General features: G+C 38.4%; 4 protein-coding genes across 5 annotated transcripts in view; 2 read left to right on the top strand and 2 right to left on the bottom strand.

Annotated features, from left to right (window-relative positions):
* The window catches only part of LOC113686566 (carboxypeptidase B), an 8,721-nt gene extending 885 nt beyond the window's left edge, over positions 1 to 7,836 (top strand). Inside the window, exons 2-10 of the mRNA XM_027204202.2 lie at positions 2,146 to 2,230; positions 2,868 to 3,074; positions 3,267 to 3,368; positions 3,870 to 3,977; positions 4,392 to 4,502; positions 4,756 to 4,849; positions 5,366 to 5,574; positions 5,927 to 6,011; positions 6,660 to 7,836. Coding sequence (XP_027060003.2) covers positions 2,146 to 2,230; positions 2,868 to 3,074; positions 3,267 to 3,368; positions 3,870 to 3,977; positions 4,392 to 4,502; positions 4,756 to 4,849; positions 5,366 to 5,574; positions 5,927 to 6,011; positions 6,660 to 6,844 — 1,186 coding nt within the window. The 3' untranslated portion in view covers positions 6,845 to 7,836. The remainder of the gene's footprint in view (positions 1 to 2,145; positions 2,231 to 2,867; positions 3,075 to 3,266; positions 3,369 to 3,869; positions 3,978 to 4,391; positions 4,503 to 4,755; positions 4,850 to 5,365; positions 5,575 to 5,926; positions 6,012 to 6,659) is intronic.
* A 436-nt stretch (positions 7,837 to 8,272) lies between these two features.
* Positions 8,273 to 17,204, top strand: LOC113686628 (carboxypeptidase B). Of its 2 annotated transcripts, XM_027204277.2 has the most exons (10): positions 8,273 to 8,599; positions 10,571 to 10,652; positions 11,237 to 11,443; positions 12,066 to 12,167; positions 12,583 to 12,690; positions 13,107 to 13,217; positions 14,264 to 14,351; positions 14,922 to 15,124; positions 15,857 to 15,941; positions 16,922 to 17,204. In XM_027204277.2, exons 1-10 carry the CDS (start codon positions 8,466 to 8,468, stop codon positions 17,101 to 17,103), a joined length of 1,302 nt encoding a protein of 433 aa, XP_027060078.2. In that variant the 5' UTR covers positions 8,273 to 8,465; the 3' UTR covers positions 17,104 to 17,204. The 2 variants fall into 2 exon arrangements, with proteins under 2 accessions (XP_027060078.2, XP_089063394.1); XM_089207268.1 differs by lacking the exon at positions 13,107 to 13,217 and having other exon boundaries at positions 8,308 to 8,599.
* A 112-nt stretch (positions 17,205 to 17,316) lies between these two features.
* On the bottom strand, positions 17,317 to 21,191 carry LOC149044704 (uncharacterized). Its single transcript, XM_089207269.1, has 3 exons — positions 20,864 to 21,191; positions 19,378 to 19,571; positions 17,317 to 18,351 (listed from the first exon to the last, which is right to left on the bottom strand). The coding sequence occupies exons 2-3, from the start codon at positions 19,564 to 19,566 to the stop codon at positions 17,971 to 17,973; spliced, it is 570 nt and encodes a 189-aa protein (XP_089063395.1). The 5' UTR covers positions 19,567 to 19,571; positions 20,864 to 21,191; the 3' UTR covers positions 17,317 to 17,970.
* Positions 21,192 to 22,026: 835 nt separating this feature from the next.
* LOC149044703 (phe13-bombesin receptor-like) lies at positions 22,027 to 24,210 on the bottom strand. Its single transcript, XM_089207267.1, has one exon. The coding sequence runs from the start codon at positions 24,077 to 24,079 to the stop codon at positions 23,012 to 23,014; it is 1,068 nt and encodes a 355-aa protein (XP_089063393.1). The 5' UTR covers positions 24,080 to 24,210; the 3' UTR covers positions 22,027 to 23,011.
* Positions 24,211 to 24,866: the final 656 nt, after the last annotated feature.

Below are 24,866 nucleotides of genomic sequence, written 5' to 3'. Positions count from 1 at the left end.
AAATACGTCATCGAGCAGAAGAGCTACTTTCTTCAAATCTGAATCTCAGACTTTTCACTTTTTATGGCCCCCACTGATAATGTGTTCATAACTATTGCAAGTTTGAGACTGTAGCAAAGTATGCGGTACATTTTGTTAACATTCTAAACCATTACGACCTTTGAACTCACTTCGAACGTGGGAATGCTGATTGACGCTTTTCGTAAAGCATCAAGATTTTAAATAAGTAAAATACAATTAAAATTTACAGTATTATTAAACACCACAACTTACACTTTACTACATAAAAGCCAAATTTGGGTGGGATCGTCGGGTTAAGTGAATCCGTACGTAGGTACTCCTCGCGTGTACTCATCGTCACGCAATCCTCGTCACCAATTATTTGCTACGCTTTGTAGGATTACAGTTTACTCACTTATCATGTCCTACTAAACTAAACTGAAACAGATAGAGAAGACTGTGCGTGTGCACATGTGCGTGGAGTCGCCATGTCTTCACGCCGCCTGTGTGGCGAACGCCAGATAAATTTTAGTCAAGTTTAGGCTTTCAGTCTTATCTCTGTGGTTATACAGCTGTTTCTGTTTCATAGCTTGATATCAGAAAAGTCACGTTTTCTCTATCAAAACCAAAATTTATTTTCCTATTGTTTTCTATCATTCATTTTAACCATTTTTTATCTTTTTTATAAATGTTATTCTGAGAATGTGGTCTTTCATCAAAATTAATACTAAATTTTTAACTCGTAAATTGCGCGCATGCGCAAGAGCGAGTTGTAGATATGATGTGGAGAATGGCACTCGCTCGCTCGCTCGATTGGTCGATTCCTGTGAACTTTTTTTCGATCTTAGGCTTTTGAGAGCATTTGATAGTTTTTGGCGAGTAATAAACAAACGAAATGGCGACCTTTGTTGCTAAGAATATCGGTGGGGTGAAAAAGAAGCCAATGATAATCTTAAAAGAGTTTATTTTTTTCATTATGGTTTCAACAAGTGGCGCCAGCGACTGGCAGGCGTGCAAGGATTCAGAATGAAATAAGAGAACAACCTTCGTTTTTCATAAAATTGTAATTTACAGTCCTTAAACTTGATAACAATCTGAAGATTCATTAAAATATTACTTACTCCGATGCGGTCGGAGTTTACAGGTGTTCAAAAGTTTTTTCGGTCATGGGGTGAGATTGGGGACAAAATCGATCATTACATTTCGTATGGTGTGTTTATTCTGTGTGAAGCAACAGAAGGTGTCGGCGACTGACGAAATTACAGGTTAACACGAAAATCAAATAACACCTAAACAAATAATTTGGCGACCGATTTTCAGTGAATTTTTTAAGAACAATTTTCTTTTAAGTTTCAAGACAGTTTGAAGATTCAAAATAAATATTATGTACTAAAATGCGAAAGTTATACGCCACAAAATTGATAAATAGGCCTGAAAGGAAATTCTATCTTGTTCTTGATTACAAGTTGCCTAGCACGTGACCAAAATCTACCCTGGCGGAAATCCAAAATGACGGTGGCAGTCTGGGCTTAGCTATATCACTAAAAACTCGCTCCCGTTTGTCTCATTTGATAAAGAGGAAATCATTAATGTTTTTATTAAGACAGTATGGCCTTGATTTTCCAATATCTACAATCATAGGCAGTAAATTTTACTTTTCACCCACATCTAATTCCAAACTTTTCTTTTGAACCAGAAACAAAAATGATATATGTTTAAATCACATGACATCATCCACCCTTGTCAAATTTAATAGCATGATCATTTCAATTGTAATGCTTTCATATCTCAACGTTACTTTGTTTCTTTGCTGCGAACACTGAACTACTGCTCACACTCTAAATATGACAATCAACCACAAAATTCCCTAAACCAGATAACATTAAACATAATCTAAAAAAATCATGTAAGTCATCTGTCAATTCATGAGTTTGCTCACAGAGTATTTCCTTTACTTACCATTAATTCATTTGTCTCATTCTTGGATTTACTTATGTACTTCTTTTTTTCTTTTTTTTTTGCACTGATCCTCTGGGGAGTAAAAAGAGGTTCGATCGAGGTCAATATCTCTGTCTTTCTTTTTTTTTCTTTCTTATTTTTGAATATTATCAAGACTTATTTGTATTGCATTTCTTTCCTTTATAGAGACCAAGTTTTGCAGGTCACTCCTAGAACAGAAAAGGACATAAAATTTCTGAATAGTTTGCTGCACAGCGAAAACAACCTCACGGTGATTTTACAAAATTTTACTTGCTAGCGGGTTAAAAAGGGAAACTTCTTTTTCTTTGAGGAAATTGAAATTCCCATGTGCAACAGATGTTTCCTCATTGTTTGACGGATGTTCACCCCAGTAATAGAATTTATCTACTGAGCTGGGAAGCTGCAAGGTAGTAACAATCCGTCAAATATTTTCGCTTTTGCCAGTTGTGACTAGGGAATATCAGGTGGTATTCCTTGATCGATATTTCCCAATTTGGAACCTTACGTCCAGTACGATAAAAGTTTTCCGCTCAAAGGCGTTTCAATATTTTAAGAGTTTCGCTGTTGTCACAGAGGAAGGGACATTCATGTTTATTCATAAAGAGAAGGGACAGCTGAGGAATGAAAATTCCACGCAATTCATGTTTTTTTATGTATGCTGTTTGTAAATGTACTACCGCATGAATAGTTACCAAATTAGCATCAATAGCATTGGTATGGCTTGAAAAACAAAACGAAGCAGAACAAGGCAAATTAAAAAAACAACAACAACAACAACAACAAAACAGTTCATGCAACGACGTCAATGTAACGCGTGTACGGTCACATGACAGTGGAATTCACTGTAAAATGTACATATCTCAGAGAAGCTGTTTTCTATTTTGCAGTTAGACTTTTGGACCTACCCAAGCAAGCCTAGTAACCCTGTAGACATCCATGTGCCTCGCAGAAAACTCCGGGAATTCAAACATATTCTAGCCAAACGATCAATCCCCTTCACGGTGAAGATCAGAAACGTGCAAAGGCAGATCAAAGTGGAAGGAATGAGGCCCCGTTCTGTTTCATTTAATGGAGCATTTCGTTCATACGCTCAGGTGAGTTTGTCAATGATATGAAATGATTTTAACGATCACCAATTTAAGAATTTTCCTTATTGGCAAACAAATTCTCTTTGTATACACGTTTTAACAATGATTCAAAATTATTCATCCCCTTTTGGGTTGAAAATCTGGAGTCGAAAGTTATTCCCTGTAAATACATACAGACGATTTGTTCTCTTTTCATAGATTGTTCATGAAATGAAACGACTCGCACGCTTGAATGAAAGCTTAGTGAAAGTATTTAGTCTGGGCAAGACCTATGAGAACCGAACAATGTATGGGATAAAGGTAAGTGATAAAACTGACAAAATTAATTGTATGGCAAATGTCACTGGTTACGTGAAGTTTTGCGACAATGGTAACCGGAACGTGGCGTAAAAAGATATTTCATTAGCGGAACAATAGCTCGACACATGTTTTACAGTGCTCTTCAAAACAGCAGTGTCTAATTATGGTTACTTAATGTTTTTCTATTCTAAGAACGGGAGACCAGAATTAAATTTTCATGTTCCATTCTGAACTGAATGCCGCCTCTACATCAACGTGGGGAAGATAGACAGCGCCCATTGGTTCCTTGTGATATTTCCCTTTACTCTGATAGGCCACTGTGATTACATTGGTTGTGCTTATTCGACGTTCAATTAAAATGAGCCCTTTAAGAATCTTGCAAACTTATATATATAATCTAATGGGGATAATTGCTAATCAGATCTTAAAGGAGGCGAAGAGAAGATTGATATACTTCCTTGTAAATTACCGGTAGGCTCATCCTTTATCTTCGGTTCGTAGATTTCATCAAACGTTTCCAGCTCAAATAAACCAGTTGTCTTCATAAATTGTGGAATACATGCGCGAGAATGGATTTCTGTTTCATCGTGCGTGTATGTCGCCAGAGAGGTGAGACAAATCATGGAAGTTTCTTTATGTTTTAAAAACCACTGTTTCATGAATCACGATAATCATGATTAATTAATTGTTTTCTCGATAATGCTTCTTGAAGCTGTTTTTCGTTTTCATCATGCAACAGCTAATAAGGGAATTGTTGGGATACAATATCATGGGATAAAATATCCCATTCATCACGCGTCAATTTGTGCTCTCTTTCCAAAGCAAGAAGTTACCATAGTAATATCACATCCCTCTGGAACCCACAACCACAGGTTAACCTTCACGTGCCTGTGATGATAAATCGATTGCGACTTCCTTTTTTAGAATAAACAGCGTGGCATAAAAAATAATGAACCCAAAGAGATGGTGAAATTTGGAGAGGATTAGAAAGGAGAGAGAGACTCTAAATGTCTTTGTTTTCAGCTCGTCTTGAAGTACTCGTCAGAGGAATCAATCCGGCTCTTAGTAGATAGGTTAGAATGGATCATAGTGCCAGTTGTGAATGTGGATGGATATATTTACACTCACAAAGAGGTAAGTCATGTTTACTGTGTACAGATGAACTCAGGTTAACCCGTAGTTACAAATCATTACACATATTTAGAGACAAAGCAATATTTTTCTCTCGTATACAGCTATGACGAACTCTCGTTAGTAGGGATGCTAAATCTCCCCCCGAGGATGTCCGCAATAACGGCAGTCGACTGTATTCATCTGGAAAGGACTGTGCGGCGATTTAACTCGTAAATCACATATTTAAAGTTATGGTTTCTGTGTTTCGTTACAGGATCGCTTGTGGAGAAAGAACAGAAGACCAAATGGTAACTCAACCAAATGCATTGGAACGGACTTAAACAGGAATTTCAATTTTAGATGGGCTAGTGAGTACTTCAGACCTTGTGTTTCAGTTCTGTCCAATAGAGGTCAATGTTCTTCGTTTGGCTCAAGTTAGAAATTTACCTGCGCTATATTCAGGTTGGAAGATTATCCTCTTTGCCTTCGGTGTTGGTTGCACAGTGACGTAGATGTGTTTCAGCTTTCCTTTCACAAAAGTCAATATTTTTTCCTCTGGAGAAAAATCATGATTAAAAAAAACATACCTACTCGCTTCAAGCTGCGGCAACTTCGATGAGCGCTGTATCGGGTAATGACAGCCACAGTCTTTACTTTTTCTCATAACTTGCAGAAAGGAGTTGTCCTTAAGTCTTTTATTACATTTAACAAAAAGGCTTCATGTTGCCATGTGTATGTTTGGTAATAGATCACAGAAGACATAAAAATGTGGTGAGGAAAAACAAGAGGCACAAGAAGTGCCACTGTGTAATAAATTTTTAAATAAATGAATATTAATTATTTTTAATAAATTAATTTTTTTTTCTTGCTCATATTATCACCAGCGGTTGGAGCAGATTATGGAAAGCCTTGCAGTGACATCTACCCCGGAGAGCGGCCATTTTCCGAACCCGAAACACACAACTTAGCCACGTATATGTACTCCATAAGAGACCGCATCAAAGCTTATGTGGACTTCCATTCTTATGGACAATTGTGGATGTCTCCTTGGGGCTTCAAAAAGGATTTACCTCCAACGTATCGTACCATGAACGTAAGTTTACAATATACTAAGGCCAACCCAATAAAAAGGCTTGTCTACTATCGCCTGCCCAACCCAAAAATTAAGATTATACGGCTTTCTAACAAGTCAAATATAAATTCAAACTAAGTTCATCCTCTCGATTTAAATAGATGTGATCAGACCTTATGATTCAGGTGGCGAAACGGCGTGAATCTAAAGAGGCTACACGGCACGTGGCGATGCAGAAGGATGTAACACTCTTTTTGACCCCCCTCTCTCCCGCCCCTCGTTCCTCTTTAAAACATTCTAGTTTAGTACTGGGAATTCTGTACAAGTTCAAACTACTTGTTCATGAATATGTTGTCTTCGTTTTTCTATTCAGCGGAACGCAATGATACGCATTGTACTAGCTATATACATGACCAACAGGACAATCTATGGGTTTGGACCGGCAGCTGTTGTTATCTGTAAGTATTCATTTGCACATATCCTTCATCCTTAGATTCGAAATGACTGGTTCCGAGAGAAACAGTTCATTTTGTCCACAAAAAAAAAAAAACTAACCGGCCGCAGTTACGTTCTTATCGCGTGTATTGACGGTCAACAATCGACAATCCCTGGTAAGAGTGCAACTTTACCCTCTGACGTCATGGATTTTGCGATGCTGCCCACTCGGAGACTTTTAGCGGGAATAATTTTCAGTGCAATATGTCATGTGATAACACTTTACGTCGATCATATCTAAGATTACGCGTAGACCGTAGCCACTGTATTTTTCACGTATCCTTTACCACCTAACATCAGTATCCAGATTCTCCATACTACTCACTACACATTCCCCAAGGTGTTAACAAAGAGAATTTGTTTGATAATCAGGAGCTTCTTTGGTTGATCATCATTTCCTTTATTCTCATGACCTTAATGTTTGATTTAAGGCTGATATTGTAAGGAGAAATTAGATGCTAGTCTCTCTTAGGGGTTAAAGGGTTAAGTACCTTTACAGGCGTGCTAGATGTAGATGTAGACACCTTTAGCAGTTATCCGATATCTTATCTACCATTTTTTATTTTTGAAATAAGTTATACATGGTTATGATACTTTTTTTTTATTAACAGATAAGACTTCAGGTGATGCAACCGACTGGGTGTACGCTGTTTTGGGTGTCACGCATTCCTACGGAGTTGAGTTGCAACCATCAATCTTTTCTCAGAATGGATTCGTTCTTCCCCCTTCATACATTGAACCTGTTGGGAAGGAGGTGCTCGCTGGAATGAAGACCTTGGCTTCCCTTGTAAGATAGAAAACATGGCGAAGAGACCAATAACTATTCTAAAAAATACTATTCATATTCTGGGAGTATAAATAACAAGGAAAGCTATATTGGTAAAAATTTATTAATTATGGAAAATAACGCTACAACTATTATCAACATTTTAGTCTTTGTTTTTGTGTGAGGGAGCGTTTTTCCCGGTTGGACAGTGTTGCAAATTCATCTCTTTTGCTAAACTCTACAAGATCGTGATTTCAGTCCCAAAAACAAACCCAAAAACATCGTAACTTCTTATAGTGAAATCGCAAGGATTTGATGGGAACTCAAAATAATAAACTATTTCTCCCGTCAAGTACCGTAAAACGCTGTGCAATCGGTGGAACGCCGTAAAACGCGATAAATCGCGGTAAAACACAATGAAACACGGTAGAACGCGTCAAGTTGTAGCCTAGTTTCGATTGGTCAGTTAAAGTTTTGCGTCTGATTGGTCAGTGAAAAGCAGGCACGAGTTTCCTGAACCAATCGTGAAGCGAAGACAGGTAAAACTCATGCTATAGCGAAATAATTTTTGGGTTGCTAACTTCAAGTTGCGTATAAGGCTTCAGAAAATTATTTACAACGCGCGGAGATATATCTGGAAATTTTTTCCCATACTATTTTTAGGCAGCACTCGTAAAAGTGTGGTCGTCTTGATCGACAAAAAATTTGATTTTTCGAAATAAAGACATAATTTTGAATCACCTAGTTGCATTTTCGTCGCGAAACAGTAAATGGCCGACAGATATTACCATAAAAATTTCCCTAGCTTAGGGCTGATGTAGATCGCCAGTGCAACAAAAATACTTTGGTTTTAATTTACTGCCGCTGACTTAAAGAGGAGTCTATTTCAGCGCAAACAAAGAATTAACATATAAAGACATTGCTGAGTATGTAAAGCCGAGAAGCCTGTTTTAAACATTCCTTATCATCATTCTGTATTTTCTCATCAAAAAAGGAAATTAAAGAAAAAGTTCCCAAGTGCACCTATTCTGTTCAAATGAGGAGTGAATAATTGTCGTACAGAAAAACGGGGTTTTTCGTTGTTCATCTGTTCAAAGTCCTTCCAACATTGATTGTTCTTCGTGAAATGTTTGCGGCCAATCCTAAACTGTCATATTTTTAAAACGCTTTTTATTTCTTGTAAACCATTTGCGACAAACTGTTTCACGCAAATTTCTACGTATGTGTAATCAGTCGTGGAGAAAGCTTTTTTCTAATGGGTTTGTCGGGCTATTTGTTGGATTTTGCATTTAAACAGTACTTAACAAAAAAAACACAATCCATTGCTTTCGCTTATTCAGTTGATTGGTAACTCAACTGAGGCTACAAAGCTGTCTCAATAGTGTTTGGAGTCGTAATTACTAAATTGCGATTCTCCTGTAAGATCTTGAAGGGAATAGTACATGTGCATAGATATTTAATAAATAAAATTTAAAAAAATCTTCCCTTTGTTAAAATTTTTACCCGTACTCTACAGGATCATTCTTTTTCGTTTTGTTGTTATGAAGTTGATAAGCACAGCAAAACTACCTCCCTACCCACCCCTCGATTGTTTGGCCGTGAGAATAATGGTATATAGTCTGTTTACGTGTTTGTTTTAAGCGCGGGGTGCATGGTGACTTTGAGAGCACTTAACACTCTGAGAAGTTATTACAGATATTTCCAGGTCAACATGCGAGGTGCCCGAGAATTCGCTCTCGTTCTCCTATTCGCTTTTGTTTTCAGCGAGCCTGATTCATTTGAAGGGTAAGTAATCTCAGAGATATTTTTCTACAACAAACTTTATACTCATCTTGATTTTCAACTAGGAATGTTTTAAACTTCTAGATCAAATCGGTGTTGACTATTTAAATTTATAGTTCTCGTATCGAACACAGTTTCGCTGCGCGTCATAGAGCCACCCTCCCTTAACGAATCGCAGCCGGTAAATAAGTTACAATAGTTACCGTTCGTTGTACTTTTTAACACTTCTAATCTCGCGATATTTCCTTTTGCCTTTAGATGTGTTTTCAATCGAAACTTTCTTTTTCGTAGTGACACTGCCCACTGTATAATAACTGTCGAATAACGTCCTCTTCGGTTGAAAATTGAAATTGAAATTTGCGTCAAGATGTCCTTTGCGTCAATACTCGTTGGACAAAGAGTTTGTCTGTCTGTTACGAACTGATTTATTACAATAACAAAAGTCTCAATTTATTGCAATAAACATAAGGCAAATAAAGAAATTTGCCTGGAGGCCAAAGTCCCATTGCAGCGACTACACATATCAACTGGAAATTAAAAAGATTGAATTGAAATAGAGTTATATCAGACTCCGCAAAACCCTCCTTAACCTTTCTTGGAAAGATTGGGAAAAATATCCTAAAACAATTTAACACTACGGTAATGAACTTTTTGTTGTTTTCTTTTCTTCATGAACTAAAGGCCTGAATTAGATTACAGTGCTCGTCCTTTTTTGAATTTTAAGGGATCTTTTGCTGCAACCATCTGAAAGCTAAGTCAATAAACAGTGCGAAATATCCCCCAAAGACGACAGTACATTTAAAAATCTCCATTTTCTTTTTCTTTTGAAATTCTTGCAAAACTTTCAATGCTTAAGATTTTGATTCTCTTTGGATGTTTTTTTTTTTTGCACAATTTTTAAAGAACTTGGAAATAGTCATAGGAAGGTAAAAAAAAGGTCTGATTTAACTAAACATTTCCTTCCGGAATTTGGTAAAAGTGTCCAACTATCGAGGCTTATAAACACGGATTGTTGGGGGGAGACGACGGTTTTGCCATGCGTTGCCTTTTCATCGTCGACGAAAATCGACAAGTTCTTGAAATGCTGGAAATGTTTGACATTTTCCGTATCCCCTAGCAATGAATGAGTTGCTAGTAAATCGGATCCTTGTGTTTGCGCACGGTTGTTTTGACTGAAAACAGCACGATTTTGGTGAGAGATCACCGCCTTTTCGCCGCCATTTTATAGAAATGGTTTTAGGTAGTGTTGATACGAGGGAAGCGTACGTTTTTGTATGATTAACCATGAAATATGTGATAAAATCTGCCGATTGACCTTTCACCTTAAGTAAGGTTTATTGTGAAATTGACATCGCGCAATGGTCTGGAAATATCACAAAATTAACTACAAATCGCCGGGAAATAACTCAGTACTGTTAGTAAGTTGTATTTTAAGTGTGTACGGCTCGTTTTTCTACTTGTTTACGTTTTGGATAACCAAAAAATACGTCCTCAAAATATATGTCAGTGGAAATGGAACTTATTTTTACAGACCTTTTACCGACGAGGAATACGAGAGATCAATAGTTTAAATTCCAGAAAAATCGAAAGGTTTTTGAGCTGCGGCTCTTCACTATTTTCAACTACATAAATAGTCACCGTTTTCTCAACAATAAAATTTGCTGCAGCGATTTCTTCGGATGATCTAACTGACAAATCATGGTAGTTTACTGTAACTGCACAATTCATTCCAATTTTACGCTCAGTGGCCAAAGCATCCAACGGAATCACCTTTAGGAATCTTGTTTATTGAATTAAACAAAGTGCACATAACTGTATTGAGCGAGTATTTTATTGAATTTTTGCCAAATGGTGATTAGAGTCAGGAAATTGATTATTGAGTGCTGGAAAGGTGTTTAGACATTGTAATTCTGTAGGAATCACTTTAAGACAACAACAGTTGTGAATGCTGAAACACCGTTATTCGTTTAACAGACATAAGCTGTACCGCACTTTTCCCAAGAATAAAGATGACGTAAAGTTCTTGGATAACCTTCTCAAATCAGGAGAGGATGGCGTAAGTAATAAGCCACAAAACCTAAGGGTGTGCGTATCCTTAATCCTTGCGTGCAGCGCTAATAATGAGGATTTACTCTCTTGCTAAACGAGCGTCAGATGATTCGCCTGAAGTGCAAAGGAAGGTGTGATACCAAATTACGAGTGATTTATGTATAAAGGTGTAGGTTTCTAAAGAAACTGTGGTGCTGCGTCGGTGGGAGAGTATAACAAGTTAATTATTATTATCAACTGAGTTGATAACATAAATTGGTCAACATAAAGAGTTCCAGAGCTGACGTTTCGAGTGTTAGCCCTTCGTCAGAGTGAAAGACGAAGGGCTAACGCTCGAAACATCAGCTTTGAAACTCTTAACGAAAACAAAATCCTGCAATCCTCCGGAAGTCTGTGAAAGGATTAGATGTGATTGAACAAAATTTTTCAAGGATCATTTCTTAAGGATTAAGCCAAACTTGACAATAAAATTGTCTCTCCTCAATCCTCTTTCTAAAGAATTTAATACTTTGGCAATAATAGCAGTTATGAAACTTTCAATCCCTGTTAAAAAATAAAAACAGTTTAGATGAAACTAATTCTCAATTTCAGATTGATTTTTGGACATATCCTACTGATTCTCTGGACCCTGTTGAAATTCACGTCGAGCCTATTGCAACCCAAAAACTTGAAGGCCTTTTAAATGGTGCTGGTATTTCCTTCCAAGTTTCACAAGAGGATGTGCAACATGCCATAAAAAAAGAACAGGCAACCTCAAGGGCTTCAGGATTTGACAGCAAATATCACAAGCTGAGAGAGGTACAAAGTACACCCAGAGGGGTGGGAGTAGGTGCTAAATCCCCGTCAAATTTGCGGGGTAACTCGTATCTGAAGAATTAATTGTTCGAACCGCTTGTGGTCCGAAGATATCGACCTACAATCCCCTACATATCGCCTGTCGTCCATCCTTTCGGAAGAAATTTCTCTCGCTCTTTAATCTTCCTCTGCTTTAAAATTCAAAGTAGGTATCCAATTATTTTAGCCCAAAATCAGCGCGTCTGCACTGTGGACCACCATATCACGCGGAAAAAAATAGCATAAAGGAAAGGTAAGGTTAAATCTTACCCAAGCGAAACTATTCCGTTGAATGACAAATTTTCTTTTCCCGTGACAAAGCTGCTCAGCTTGTACTGTGGTTTAATTTTTTTTATGTTTTCCAACCGCTTCTTCGACTTTGCATGCCTTGCGTACCTATGTCTTTTACTCGATAATGTACTTTTTCATTTCATGTAGTTACCGTCATATTGCGTATTAATTAAACCATTTGCACTATTTCATGCTATACCCATTATTTTTTCTTTCCTTTCGGTAAGCATTTGGCCGAGCAAATAAGCAATTAAATTAAAGAGCGTTAGTATTTTTGCATAAACTTACTTTACAGATTCACTCTGAGATACGAGCACTGGCCTCGAGACATTCTGATGTGGCAGGAACTTTTAGCTTGGGAAATTCCTATGAGGGCAGAGAGCAACTTGCTATCAAGGTATGGCAACGAGATAAGAAACTTGCACAGGTCTTTGGTATCGGTGCTCAAAGAAGCTTTATGAATTGGTAGTCTGTTTTTGATTGGAGGCAAAACGCTTGTCAAACTAGGCTTATTTAACAAATTTTATCGACTTACCTCCTCAGTCACAGTGCTTGAACTATCCCTAGAAAGCACAGTAAACACCTGAAAAATCTTGTAATTTATAATAACGTTTCTCACGGTTATTTTTATAGTAATAGTAATAGTTTCCAAAAAAAACTGTAAAATTTCCAGAAATCACCCTTGAAATATAGGGTTTTGTTGGTTTGTCTGTTTTTGTCAAAATTGTTTCATCGGTGAAAGCTTCATTCTTGACCATATTTTTGTCCGATTTTCGGCTTGTTTTCAATACCAATTCCATTTCCATTTCTAGATTCTAAAAGGCTCTGCGGCTAGCAAAAAAGGTCTGTTCTTCTTCAACTGTGGAATTCACGCAAGGGAATGGATAAGTCCAGCTACTTGCATGTACATGATACGACAGGTGAACATTATTTGATGAGTTTTTAATGTTTTGCATGTGCTCTAAATTACCACCGAAGCCGGGCTCACGCTTCCCTTAACTCTACGTGTTAGGACAATTTCTTTTACATATATGCCGATTTTAAAAATATCTGTTGTAATAACTTGGTGTTACTATTGTCTCAGCATATACAAATCTCTTGTAAATCATGTTTAATTTCGCTTTGCACCGGATATATCTCTATCCGATGGATAGCGCAGAATGTCTCGTTAACGCCTATCCACAAGATATAAATCCATCCGTTGGATAGCGTTATGCACCCTTTGGGCAAGTGGGCCCAGGAGAAACTTACTCAGCTAGGCGAGGCAGTCTCGTATACAAACTTTACCTTAACCTTTAACATTTATGATTGGAATTATATGTCATCCGTTTCCCAGATGTTGGAAACTCGAAACTCCAATGCTGATGTTCGGTTTATGCTCGACAATTACGAGTGGGTAATTCTGCCAGTACTGAATGTAGATGGATATGAGTATACACACACTGGGGTATGTAAACATAATAATGACACACAACCAATCAGGAAAAGTATTTTCTACCACGTGATACAAATCAACCAATCACTTAAAAAAATGATGAAAGAAAAATCAAATCGCCATCTTGGATGCAAAACCACCCATATGGTTGGTTGATTGTGCCACGTGGTACTAAATACTCTTCTTTGATTGGTTGTGAACCATATGAGCCCAATATACTATTCCTACCAAAGTTTAAGGAAAAGTATGCTCCCGACGCCATATAATTTTTCTTCTCCGCAAGCAAACTATTTCCTTTCAACAATTAGATTGTTAGTGATAGATCAGATTGTGGGAAGTACGAGGCGCAGCCGGGAGTGACACTAATGTAATGATGTGAGTGCTTTACATAATTGGTTGTGAGGGACATATCAATGACTTCGTTTGTAGCCATGAGGGACGAGCAACACATATTATGCAAATATTTTCGGCCCTAAGCTTCAAGACCTGGCTAATTTTGACTCAAAAGGTTATTTTTTTGCATAGCAAGAAAAGCCTATTCTCAGTCGCTTTATGTTGCAATAATGCGAAAAAGAACACTTTTTAAAATATCCCAATCGTTTGATAATAAAGCGCCTTTTAAACTAGTGATCATTTCCTTTGTTTTCATGGCCTCAACGTTTCATTCAAGGGTAGAGGTGGAAGAATAAATTCGAGAGAGGCACCCATAGGGGTTAAAGAGAATCAAAAGGATCTGTAATTAAACACTTATTGAAAACCCCTCCGTGACACTTCCTGCTCATGCCTTAACCTTTTAACCCGTAATTTTTCCTCCCGGTATCACTATTGAATCAAACATCAGGGTCGCGAGAATAAAGAAAACGATCATCGGAGGTCTTGATTGTTGATATGATTCTTCACGTCTGTCACATAGGGAGTCTACAGAACACAGTGAGGGAAATATACATGTTGATATCAGCGTGTAAAGGCTTGAAACGAGTACTCCTAAAGATTTTTTGTAACTGTCCTTGCCCAGAGCATGTGTAAAGTAGACATTAGTTTTGAATCTACTCTATCAGAATCGCATGTGGAGAAAAACGAGACGCCCAAATAAGGATGGGAGTTACGGAGCTGATCCAAACAGAAATTTCAATTATCATTTCGCAGGTAGGACAATTTAACTTTTGGTGATGTCTCAGTGAAACATAAATAGACTCTCAAACCTCTCAAAGATAATAATACAAAGTCAAAACTCTTTAAAATCCTCAACTACCAGCACCCGAATGATAACTTTTTTTTGACAGTTGTCTGCCAAAGTCTGGGTCTTTTTCGGATCAAGCGTTTAAGCTAATTAAGATTGGCCTGGTTTTTTCCGTTTTCATTATAGAACAACTGTTTAGGTTAATTTTCACGATCAACTCTTTTAGCCCGCATATAAAAAAGCGTGAGTAGCAACCGCTGTCATTTTCGTGGGCTTCAGCTGCTGGCCAAGACGCCCCATGTGAACAAACACTGGAGAGTTGCCGCACTGAACTTATGAGTGCGGAGAATACTGATGAAGACTCTTCCCAGGAACTCCTTCAAATATTTGTTGCAGCGAAGAGAGAAAGGTTTACAAGCAGCTCCCTGTTAAAACATTTATTTATATTTTACGATGATAGATATCATATCTAGTGCGTGGGACAAAGAGGTAATTATTGTGTTCTTACTAACCTTCCGATATTATGAATTATTCAGGAGTTGGAACTTCACAAAGACCAAACAGTGACATATATACTGGAGAGCGACCATTTTCCGAGACAGTGACCTACAATGTTGGGAAATATCTATATGAGCGTAGATACGAGCTGAAGGGATACATTGATTTTCATGCATACAGTCAATTGTGGATGAGTCCGTGGGGATACACCAAAGCGTACCCCCCAGAGTACGCTAGGATGGTATGCAAATGATCAAAATAATGGCACCTAGCATCTCTTTCAAGGCTGCTCCGGTTTACTGTATTTATTAGATTAAACGCCTATCCTGTAGATAGGGAGAGTAAATAAGCACCAATCCCCGCCATTCCCCACTTCCCCCTCCCCCACAAAAAAGGGTAACCAAAGTGCACAAGCGGAGTATTAATCGTTATTTATTTTCTGTCTTATAATCTCTAAATTCACTGTTATGGCCTATCTTCACATTTTGTTATTATTCATTATAATGTTCCAAAATGAATTTACTCCTTGTTGAACATGGTAAAAATTGAATAAGCCCCCAGCCTCGAACAAGCGCCGACCTCGAGTGACTGCTTACCTCAAATACGTGCCCACTCGAAAGGTCAAAAAATTTAACAAGCACCGAGGGCGCTTATCAAATAAAACAGTTTGTTTTAAAATTCAGATGAAGAGTAATGTTTATTAGAGAGCAGGCTTGTTGTAATTGGGAAATTATGAGAGATCTAGCCTATGCTCAAAATGATTTACTGTAATTAGCAGTCTCACCAGAGACGGAAGTCTCTACGTTGCACTAGTTGCCTCATCGTATATTTACAAAAGCCTACGCCCAATAAAATTAAAAGTTCCTTCCGCGTTTTACATTATCTATACAAGATAGAGTTACTGTAGGGTTGTGTTTGACTATCCAAGATGATTTACCACTGATGCTGTGCCATTTTGTCTTATTTTGTAAAGAAAAAAGCCATGCAAGCTGCTGTCAAGGCACTCACAAATGTGCATGGAACCAGCTACAAATATGGACCGGCTGCCATAACCATTTGTAAGTATGAAGTATTTATTATATGGCGCGGTAACCTCGAGGTAAATCCGAGCGTTCTGATTGGTTCCTTCTTAGTCGGTATTTGCCCATCTGGACCGTTTCCATGGAAACGGTCATGAGCTGTGTCTTTTAGTTCGCTAAAGCCGGAAAATTCAAGATAAACAAGTTTAGTCGGAGCGCCATATAATAAACTTCTTGCCAACCTCGTTTGCTCGATCCGTACTGAAAAGTATTGGCCCTTTTTCGTTTTTGTGCGGCCTTGAGCCAATGTTTCCCAGTGCGGTTCTCACACTTGGTTCGTAAGAAGTTATAAGAAGTATTCAGAGACTCAATCAAATGAAACGCTTTTTTATCCTTGAGGAACCCAAGCCACAGATACAGAACAACGTTTCATTGAGCGTGTGAACAAACCCGAGATTATAATGGTTTCGCTCTTCTACGTACCGCGAATGGTCTGGAAAACTCGTGCCACTCTCTTAACTAATCAGATGCGAACTAAATCTAACACCGATCAAAACTTGGTCATTCGCCCTGACTGTTGCCTCGGGAAGTTTACATGTTTTTGAATCTGTTTTTATTTATATTTTCCATAGTTCTGACCGACCGATTTGACTGCTTCGGCTTTGATGTCACGAAACTCAATTAAAAAGAGCTCAATTAAGAGGGTATCGTCATAAGTGATGTTTTCAAATGAGTGAGTGAAAACCAAAACCGAAGTTATCATAACTGATAATCAGAAAAAAAACCTTAACATCGTCAGTCTCCAATAAGACTCAAAGTAAAAGCAGGCAACTTGTTTGAAGCTCAGGAAAATGTGAATGACCGAGGCGCGATGCTTTTTAGTTTTGCATCCAATTGGTTGCATTAGGAGACCGCGCGAGTCTCCTTGACCAATCACAGAGCAAAGTTGAGCATATTTTGTGCGGATTATTTTCGATACTCAGTTGAAAAATTGCTCACTGGTTTTATTTCGTTCCCAGATCCCACCACTGGTGACACAACTGACTGGACATTCGGTGTCTTAGGAGTGGTACATTCCTATTGTGTAGAACTTCGCCCAAAAACTTACGGTCAAGGGGGATTTATACTTCCCCCGGATAAGATTATCCCCGTGGGGCAGGAAACATTTGCAGGTTTAAAGGCTCTGACTAGAAATATGTAAACAAGAACAAGTGTTAAATGAGGGAATTTTTCCTGCTGTGAGTTTCGTCTTTAAATTTCCTAAAAAGTTTAATGGTGAATAAACTACAGATCAAGAGAAAAGTTTAAATTGTTTGAGACTTGAAACATTAACCTGACTTCAAGTTTATATATCCATACGTTTAGTTTGCAAAACATACCACTATAGTAGCGGCTGAACGAAAAAATAAGGGGGTTTTATATCACGCAATTCGTTTATTTGGGCCCCGTTTTACCACCTGAGCACACAGGACAGGCTACAAGTGTATTAGTGTTTCTCCTTCACATCCTTTCAAAATAAACAAGCAAAAGATTTATAAAGTAGTTTTCCAAAACAACCATGTCAAGACATTGTCCTACGTAGCCATTTAAGAAATACATGCTTTGGAGTTAAGCCTTAAGGGAGGAATCTATACCCTTAAGAATATTTAGACATGCAACTTGGGACTTGTGAGAGATGTGATTGCTTATTTGTCCACGCTCTAAATTTCACTGGTTCGAAATAATCCAAGTTCACATATATGCTTGCTGTTAATCTCCTAGCAGGAACGTTCCCGCACGAGTTTTTCTTCAACACGAGAAAGTATGAGGCCTTGACGATGATAGTTATCAGTGCCAGACCCTAAGCAATCCTCTTCCCAACTTGTCTTAAATCTTCCCGCGGGCGGAGAGACGCGCGTCCTGCAGCACTAGTGATTAGGGCCTATTCGCAAGTTCTTTTGAGAAGCCACAGCGAAGGCTTTATCCTAGGCGTTACAAAAATTTAACTGAACGTGTCAAACGCCAACTGTGTCTGATCCAGCTACATCAGGAATAGTATCGCGTCAAACCTGATCTTGAATTTCCTGAACTAGGTTGGAAACATACAGAAGAGTAAACTCTGTAGACTTACAGTCACATTTGATAGAGACACAGTGATCTTGTTCGGTTCGTTGTCACAAATCAGTATGTTAATCAAAACTGGATTCCGACATCTTCCTATGGCTTCCAGTAAAATGAAAACGTCGTTTGAGTCTCTAAGTGATTCGATATAGACAAATTCGTCGCCCTCCTGCGAAATCCATTTAAGTAATTCCATGAAGTGCGTTAGTCCCTGCTGAAGCTGCTTCTGTTGTTTTGGATCTTTTTGGTTAAGGATGATTTCCTTGGACGAATCTTCCGCTGTACAGCTATCTTTTAGATAAATCATTTCATAATTATCTTTCCAGGCCCCCTCTTCCCTTTTGCTGTTCTAAAATTAATAAAGAAAAAAGAAATCAATTAGGCAAAGTCAAAATTATATCAGGATGGCGTTGACATAACTGCAAGTGTTAGCTCGGTTTAATAAACACACTGTTCAGAGGAGGATCTAGGGGGGGCCCCCCTTTTTTCGGGTAAAAAAAAAAGGGATCGCAGGAGGAAGAAAAGCCTGCAGGGCAAGCGACAAAAAACCGCCCCCCCCCCTCCCCCTTAGCTCAAGGTTTGGATCCGCCACTGCTGTTTCCAGGCTATATTTGCTCTCGTTTTTTCTTTTAATAACAAAACGTTGGTCACTTTCTCCACGAGCTTCGCGCTCTACTGAAGTACTTTTACATGACAAAAAAAAAAACCTGTCTAGTGGGGGAAGGGTTGGTCTAAGTCCCAGGCCCCGACACAAGCTTAACAACGGTCAAGCAACCTCAGTGCATTGTTTAAGGAAAACATAACCCCAAAATCACTTATTGATAATAAAGAGAACAAAACTAACAGCAAATGCACAGCCACTGGAATCAAAATTATTTTTAAAAACAAGATCAATAGATAATGCAACTCACGAGTTTTCATTGGCTTAGCCATATGGGTTATGAGCGTAGAAAAAAAATTGAGTTTGCAAAACAAAGTTCAGAAGATTTATCTACACTCAAATAAATGCAAATTAATGTATTTTCCCAAAATTTCTTCGGCAAAGACGACATGCGATACTTTGCAATACTTTGTCAGATAATTAAACAAAGGGAACAAATTTTTTTATATAACAAGCTCAGTTATGCACGCATTCTGATTGGTTCTCACTTATGATCTATTGGAGGACAGACGTATAGATGACGTCATCATTAAAACTTTTTAAAATTCTTTATTATATAAAACAAATAGATTCCAAGTTGCCGTGCGTCTGTTCAGTAATAGATCACAGATGACGTCAAAAAGTGTTAAATACTGGTATAAATAATTTCTGATATTGATCAAGTTTCTTCTCTGTTTTTTTTTTTTTCATCTTTATTGGACTATTCTTTCCTACCTTAAAGAGGGCGCCTGTCCGACGGTCTTCTGTACACATCGCTCCTCGAAGTTCTTCTTCAAGGTGCTTCTTTCCAATCTTTCTGAAAGGCATATAGTTAGAGGGGCTGAAATGACACGCCACGAACTGGCCCTCAGCGTAGAGGATGGGTGTTCCTGAGAAAAGACTCTTGCTGTCGCTTTTCAACATGTTGTCTGAAATGATAGAAGTAACTCTTAGTTTTTCAGCGAACAGTTTTGTGGGGTTCCCTTTATGTACCACCCGTTCGATAGCAAAAGAAATGCTCCTTGATACCTTGAAGGCTGAAGACTTTGCATTCGACAAATTAAACTGAGACACAGATCATTAAAGGCCTATTTACACGGTACGACTTTGTCGCATGCGACAAGCTTACGACAGGCCTACGACACGAATTGTATCGTGTAAATCAAACCTACCACTCGCTTACGACTGTCGTGCACGTCACGAAAAATGTCGTAGGATTTTAAAACATGTTTTTAAACGCTGCGACAATCGTAGCCGAAATTGATAGAAAATAACGCATTTTGTGACAAATTTCTACTGAGTAGGGGAGGAAGGTGAAATTTTCTTGCAACAAAATGGCGGAGGAAGTCGCCTCCGGAAAGTCGAAGACTGCTTCCAAAGTGAAAAATACATTCTCAGATGAGGAAACAGAGAATATGATATCACTGTGGAGCGAGGAAGAGGTTCTTTTCCTTCTCTTGCAAATTATTGAAACAATGACCGCGGCCGAAACGAGTGGAATTGCACGCGATTTTGGCATGTCGTAGGTGAAAATGTCGTGCGCGTGTAAATTGTCCTAAGTCATGTCGTAGGCCTGTCGTAAGCTTGTCGCATGCGACAAAGTCGTACCGTGTAAATAGGCCTTAAAAGAGATCCACAATACTGCGTGACGTGATCATTAGTAATGGTTTCGTATGACGTCACCTTGTAAATGTTGACCCCCAAATCCAGGGCCTTTTTCAGTGTGATAAAGTCCATATGGCTAAGATGAGAGGATAAAAGTCGAGGGCTTACTTTGTCAAATTGCTAAAGCAAATCTTTCGCTATAGCTAACCCGGGGTGACTTTTTACAGAGAAATTTGTTGTCAGTCAGGCTTGTTACTTATGAGAAATTGAAAGTTAGTTTCGCTTTGGATATCATGACATCGCGGTGAATACCCTTCCCATCCAACAGCTCTCAATAGGAGGATCAGGTTAAATTGATTAGCAGCGATTGGAAAGAGAAAAAAAAACTCTAGCCTGTTCCCTCCTTTCTTTCCGCCGATGTATACACCTCTCAGGAACAGAGAGTTCATATTTGCGTTTTATTTACCTTAGAAAGCTGTCAGTGATTCTGTTTCTTGTGCTAACAAATTCTCTGGCAAGACGCGACTTGTGTTCATCTCTACAAATTGCTACTTATTTCTAACGTGGCTTAAGGTTTTCTAACACTTCTAAATATAATTTTCCTGATTTTGCTTACCTCAGAAAGGCATCTAACATTCAGCTTCAAGTCCACTCCGATATGTACGCCCGGCCAAAGATTTTTCAGAAATTTAAATATTATTTTGCGAGATCCTTGTTTACGTGCTATTTTTCTATTTGATTCTTGGCGGAACTCCAGGAAAATCTAACAACAGTAAACGTCTTTCCATAGGAAGTTCGAAGCGAAACGAAAATTAACTGCGTTGCAGTTCATAGTCTCTACTTGAATGCTGACGGCTTAATATGGAACGAAAAACGCCACGTCTTGCACAATTAAGGTCAAAATGTCAATATTTATCCTTTTTTAGGATATTATTGAGTCACAAGGTAAATATAGGTCGGGGGAGGGGTAAATAAATCGGTTATCACATGATTCTGCCGACCGCACGTGATCTCAAGAACATTCGGTCACGAAATCGTTCAAAAAGTCATTACCTATTCCGTAAATTCTCTCTCCCCAAAGCTTGGTCCCAAAAGTCTCGTGTGTCTCCTTAGCAAAAAATTCGTACGCACACTGTTTTTCAAGAAACCACCACCATCTATATCTAGATGAAAAGTTAATTAAATGCGGAATTCGAAACATCATAGGCTATTTCGGTTACTAACGCCATTTCGCCGAATGGTCTGGTATCAAATGTGATTTCTAATGAAAAGTAACTGCACATTTTTCATCAATGTTCGAGCACTTCCTTGTTTCCTCATTGCAAACGTTTTGCATTCCGGGAGGAGGGAACGTTTCGGCTTAAAACAGGACGACGCAATTGTTCCTTATTATTCGGTAAACGTTCGGGCCAAATTTCACGGAGTTCCGTCAATTCTTTATACCCGGCCTATGACATTTAACGAGGGAGTTTTTATTCAAAATGATTTTGTGAGAGAATTTTCGTCTATTAAAGTGTTAGACGCCTATTTCGCCTTCTCGGGGGATTCACAGGCTAGCCATTTAAGCTACTAGCCAAAAAAATAGTAGAACCCCTGATGTTCACAGTAAGTAAAATGGCCCTACACCTGAAAATGATCTCTGTCAGTCACGTTTTTGCCTGTGGCGTCTGTGGTCACGTTTTTCGGTGGTCACTAGGGGACTAAAGGTAAAAACATGTTGTCGCCACTCTTTCAAGGCTCAGTAAACCATGAATCCTTGCCACTCAGAAGAATGTTTTATTTTTTAATCGTTAAACTCACAAGTTTTCTGTTTCTTTTTGGGTTCTGGCTCTGCTTTGGTTTTCAACCAAATACTTTTTCCTCTTTTTGGATGTTTCGTGAAAAGGAAGTGACATGTCTATTTTCGAAAATTACAGCAGATCGGAGGTAAACAATGCTGAGTTGTAAGAGGATCTTCCGTCGTTCGTTTTTATACTTATTTATGACGTATCTACACAGGAAAAATAAATAATTTGAAATCAAGATTAAGTCAAACCTGTTGTTACCTAGCGGAAACAAACAGCATTTTCATGAATGAACCAACCAAAAAATGTTTTAAAGCGACATTTTGCTACAGACCTGAGTAGAGTGTTGAGGCTATTCCGCAGTTTACATTTTTCTTTAGATAAGTAAGACCATGATGCCTCAGTAGCTCGTTCTTTTCATTTTCATTTTTTTTCCAATCGCACGTTGATGGAAGCTAGTTTGCTCTGAAATTGTGATTTGTCTCTCTTGTATCTGTTTCCTTCCTTTCATCATATGGTAAGTTTAGATAGTTTCAGTACATGTTTCTAATTTCGCTTCGCTACGTAATCTTTGTTGTGTTTCGCAGGTTATTACGGTTTGTAACGAGTTCGTAATCCAAAATGAAAGGCTGTTGTGCTAGCGATTTGTGACGCTCTCCGCCCGATAAATAAAAACGTTGCGTTTGGAAGGCTATTCGTGTGATAAACCCACGCTCTGACCTGCTTTATATGTTCGGCCCGGACATCGAGTATCCAGAGTAATATCCATCTCATTGAACATTAAACATAATAATATACTTTGATTTGGTACTTTTGATTGCTTCTAATATATGTATATACCACTCAGCCCGTCTTAAAGCCGTGATAATTTATTCTGATTAGACAAACATTGCATTGTTCCTGATTCCGATGAGAATCTCGTCACGTCTCTCAGTATAATCAGTGGATCAAAGCCTCCAGATGACGGAAGGACGTAGTAACTAAGGGTCTATCGAGTCCACTTTTATCGATTGTCTTACTTTGTGAGGAGCTGATGCAGGCCTCACTCTCCCGTGTAAAGACTGAACTAATACCGCTGCGTGATAAGTCTGCGATAAGGGCAGATGGCGTGACAGGAAACCATGCACTTTGACTGGACAACAACCCAACGCGATCTCGAAGTAACCGCGTCGATAACTATGATTAGTTACGCCGTATATGAAGGGGTTGACGCAGGAAGAGACAAACACTAAGGTAGAGGTCCAGTGGTATGATGGGAAGGTCATGTCTGTGATCTCAAACAGTGACAGTAAATGTAACACTTGATAAGGTATCCAAAATGACATCATTGAGAGTAACGCAATCTTCACCATACGCATTCTTCCTTGGCGACTGCGAATGGCGCGGCCATTGGGTAAAACCTGGTTCTTTTGGATTCGTGTTTTGAAAAGCATGTGAAAATAGATTCCCGTCATCATCCCTGAAGGTACAGCTACGTTCAGAAGCAGCTGAATCACCGCCAATATTTTCCTGTGTGTTACTGAAATTGTCTTCCCGATGCCGCATATATCTAAGTTATCAGACTTACTGTCATTAAAGAAAACCTCAAAGAGTCGTGGTGTTGACGATAACAACGCAAGGAGCCATATGGCCACAGATCCACCAATCAACCGTCTCTTATTCAAATTTGTTTGGTAAGCTAATGGTTTGACCACAGCACACCAACGTTTGTACGTCAGGACGAGGCAAATATACACTGAAGCGTTGCTGAATGTGAACGCAATCCATGTTAACCAAATAGGGCAACAGGAAACCTTGGTCTGTAAATCGTGTTCACCTTTCCAGTGTTTCCACCCGTTCAACGTGATCGTTGAAGTAACCAAGAGAAGTATGGCCGTCAATAAATCAGTGATGGCCAAGAGTAGCAAGAAAACGTTATATGATTTCTTGAGCAAAACTCTGTTTTTCGCAAATAAAATGCAAACTAACGAGTTTGCACTTAACGCCAAGCTTGAAATAACAGCATAAGCCACGTTGATAGCTTCTTTGCCGTTCTGATCATCAGCCATTTTTGTTCCTTCCTTGCAAAGATTTTTCAAGCCTCTGTTCTTAAAAAGAGACTTACCGTTGAAGTCCCCAACGCCTTCTTCTTCAGTGACAAATTATATAATGGAAGTATTTGCTGATGAAATCCAAGTAAACTAATTTCGCGTCAATGAAATGACGAATTTGGTAAAACAACGGAAGTAACCGAATCGAGATACTGTGTATCGCAAAACTCTTTGCCTACGATAATACTTTGCTTACGTAAAATAAAACGTTTCGTACAATGAAACATTTATCAATTTTGCGGAAAATTGCTCAGAACTAACGCTGTGAAAAAGGGTGTTTCACCGCCAAGTTAACTATCTGCAGATCTCGATCTACCCTACGGCAAAAGTTCTGATGATGTGACTGATTAGTTTTATAAGTGAAAACGAAATGAAGTGGACCAAAATTTATTTTAAGCCTTCGAATAAAAACACAGCTTGGATTGAAATGCCCCGTTTAAAAAAAAAAACGTTTGTTATCATAAATGGATAGAAGCAAAGAACGGCTACGTGTACAACCTTGAAAACTTTTCAAGTCATCACACATTTCTTGAATATTTTGGAAAGTTTAATAGTCTAACGTAAAAGGCGGTAGTACCAGCGCGGTTAATGACAATTTTGTTTTCGTATTTAGTTCCTCATCATATATGAGTGACCCTAGGGAAATGTCTAATTACTGATATCTTTTTCCTGAATTTAACTTATTCAAAGAAAAGTTTTACAGAACAAGCTTGTGTGTCAAATAAACTGATGATTCCACGTAAGG

Source organism: Pocillopora damicornis, chromosome 5 (genome assembly GCF_964200805.1).
Source record: "Pocillopora damicornis chromosome 5, jaPocDami1.2, whole genome shotgun sequence".
Lineage (NCBI taxonomy): Eukaryota > Metazoa > Cnidaria > Anthozoa > Scleractinia > Pocilloporidae > Pocillopora > Pocillopora damicornis.
The sequence above is the reverse complement of the archived record's forward strand: the minus strand, read 5'-3'. Positions and strand labels throughout refer to the sequence as shown.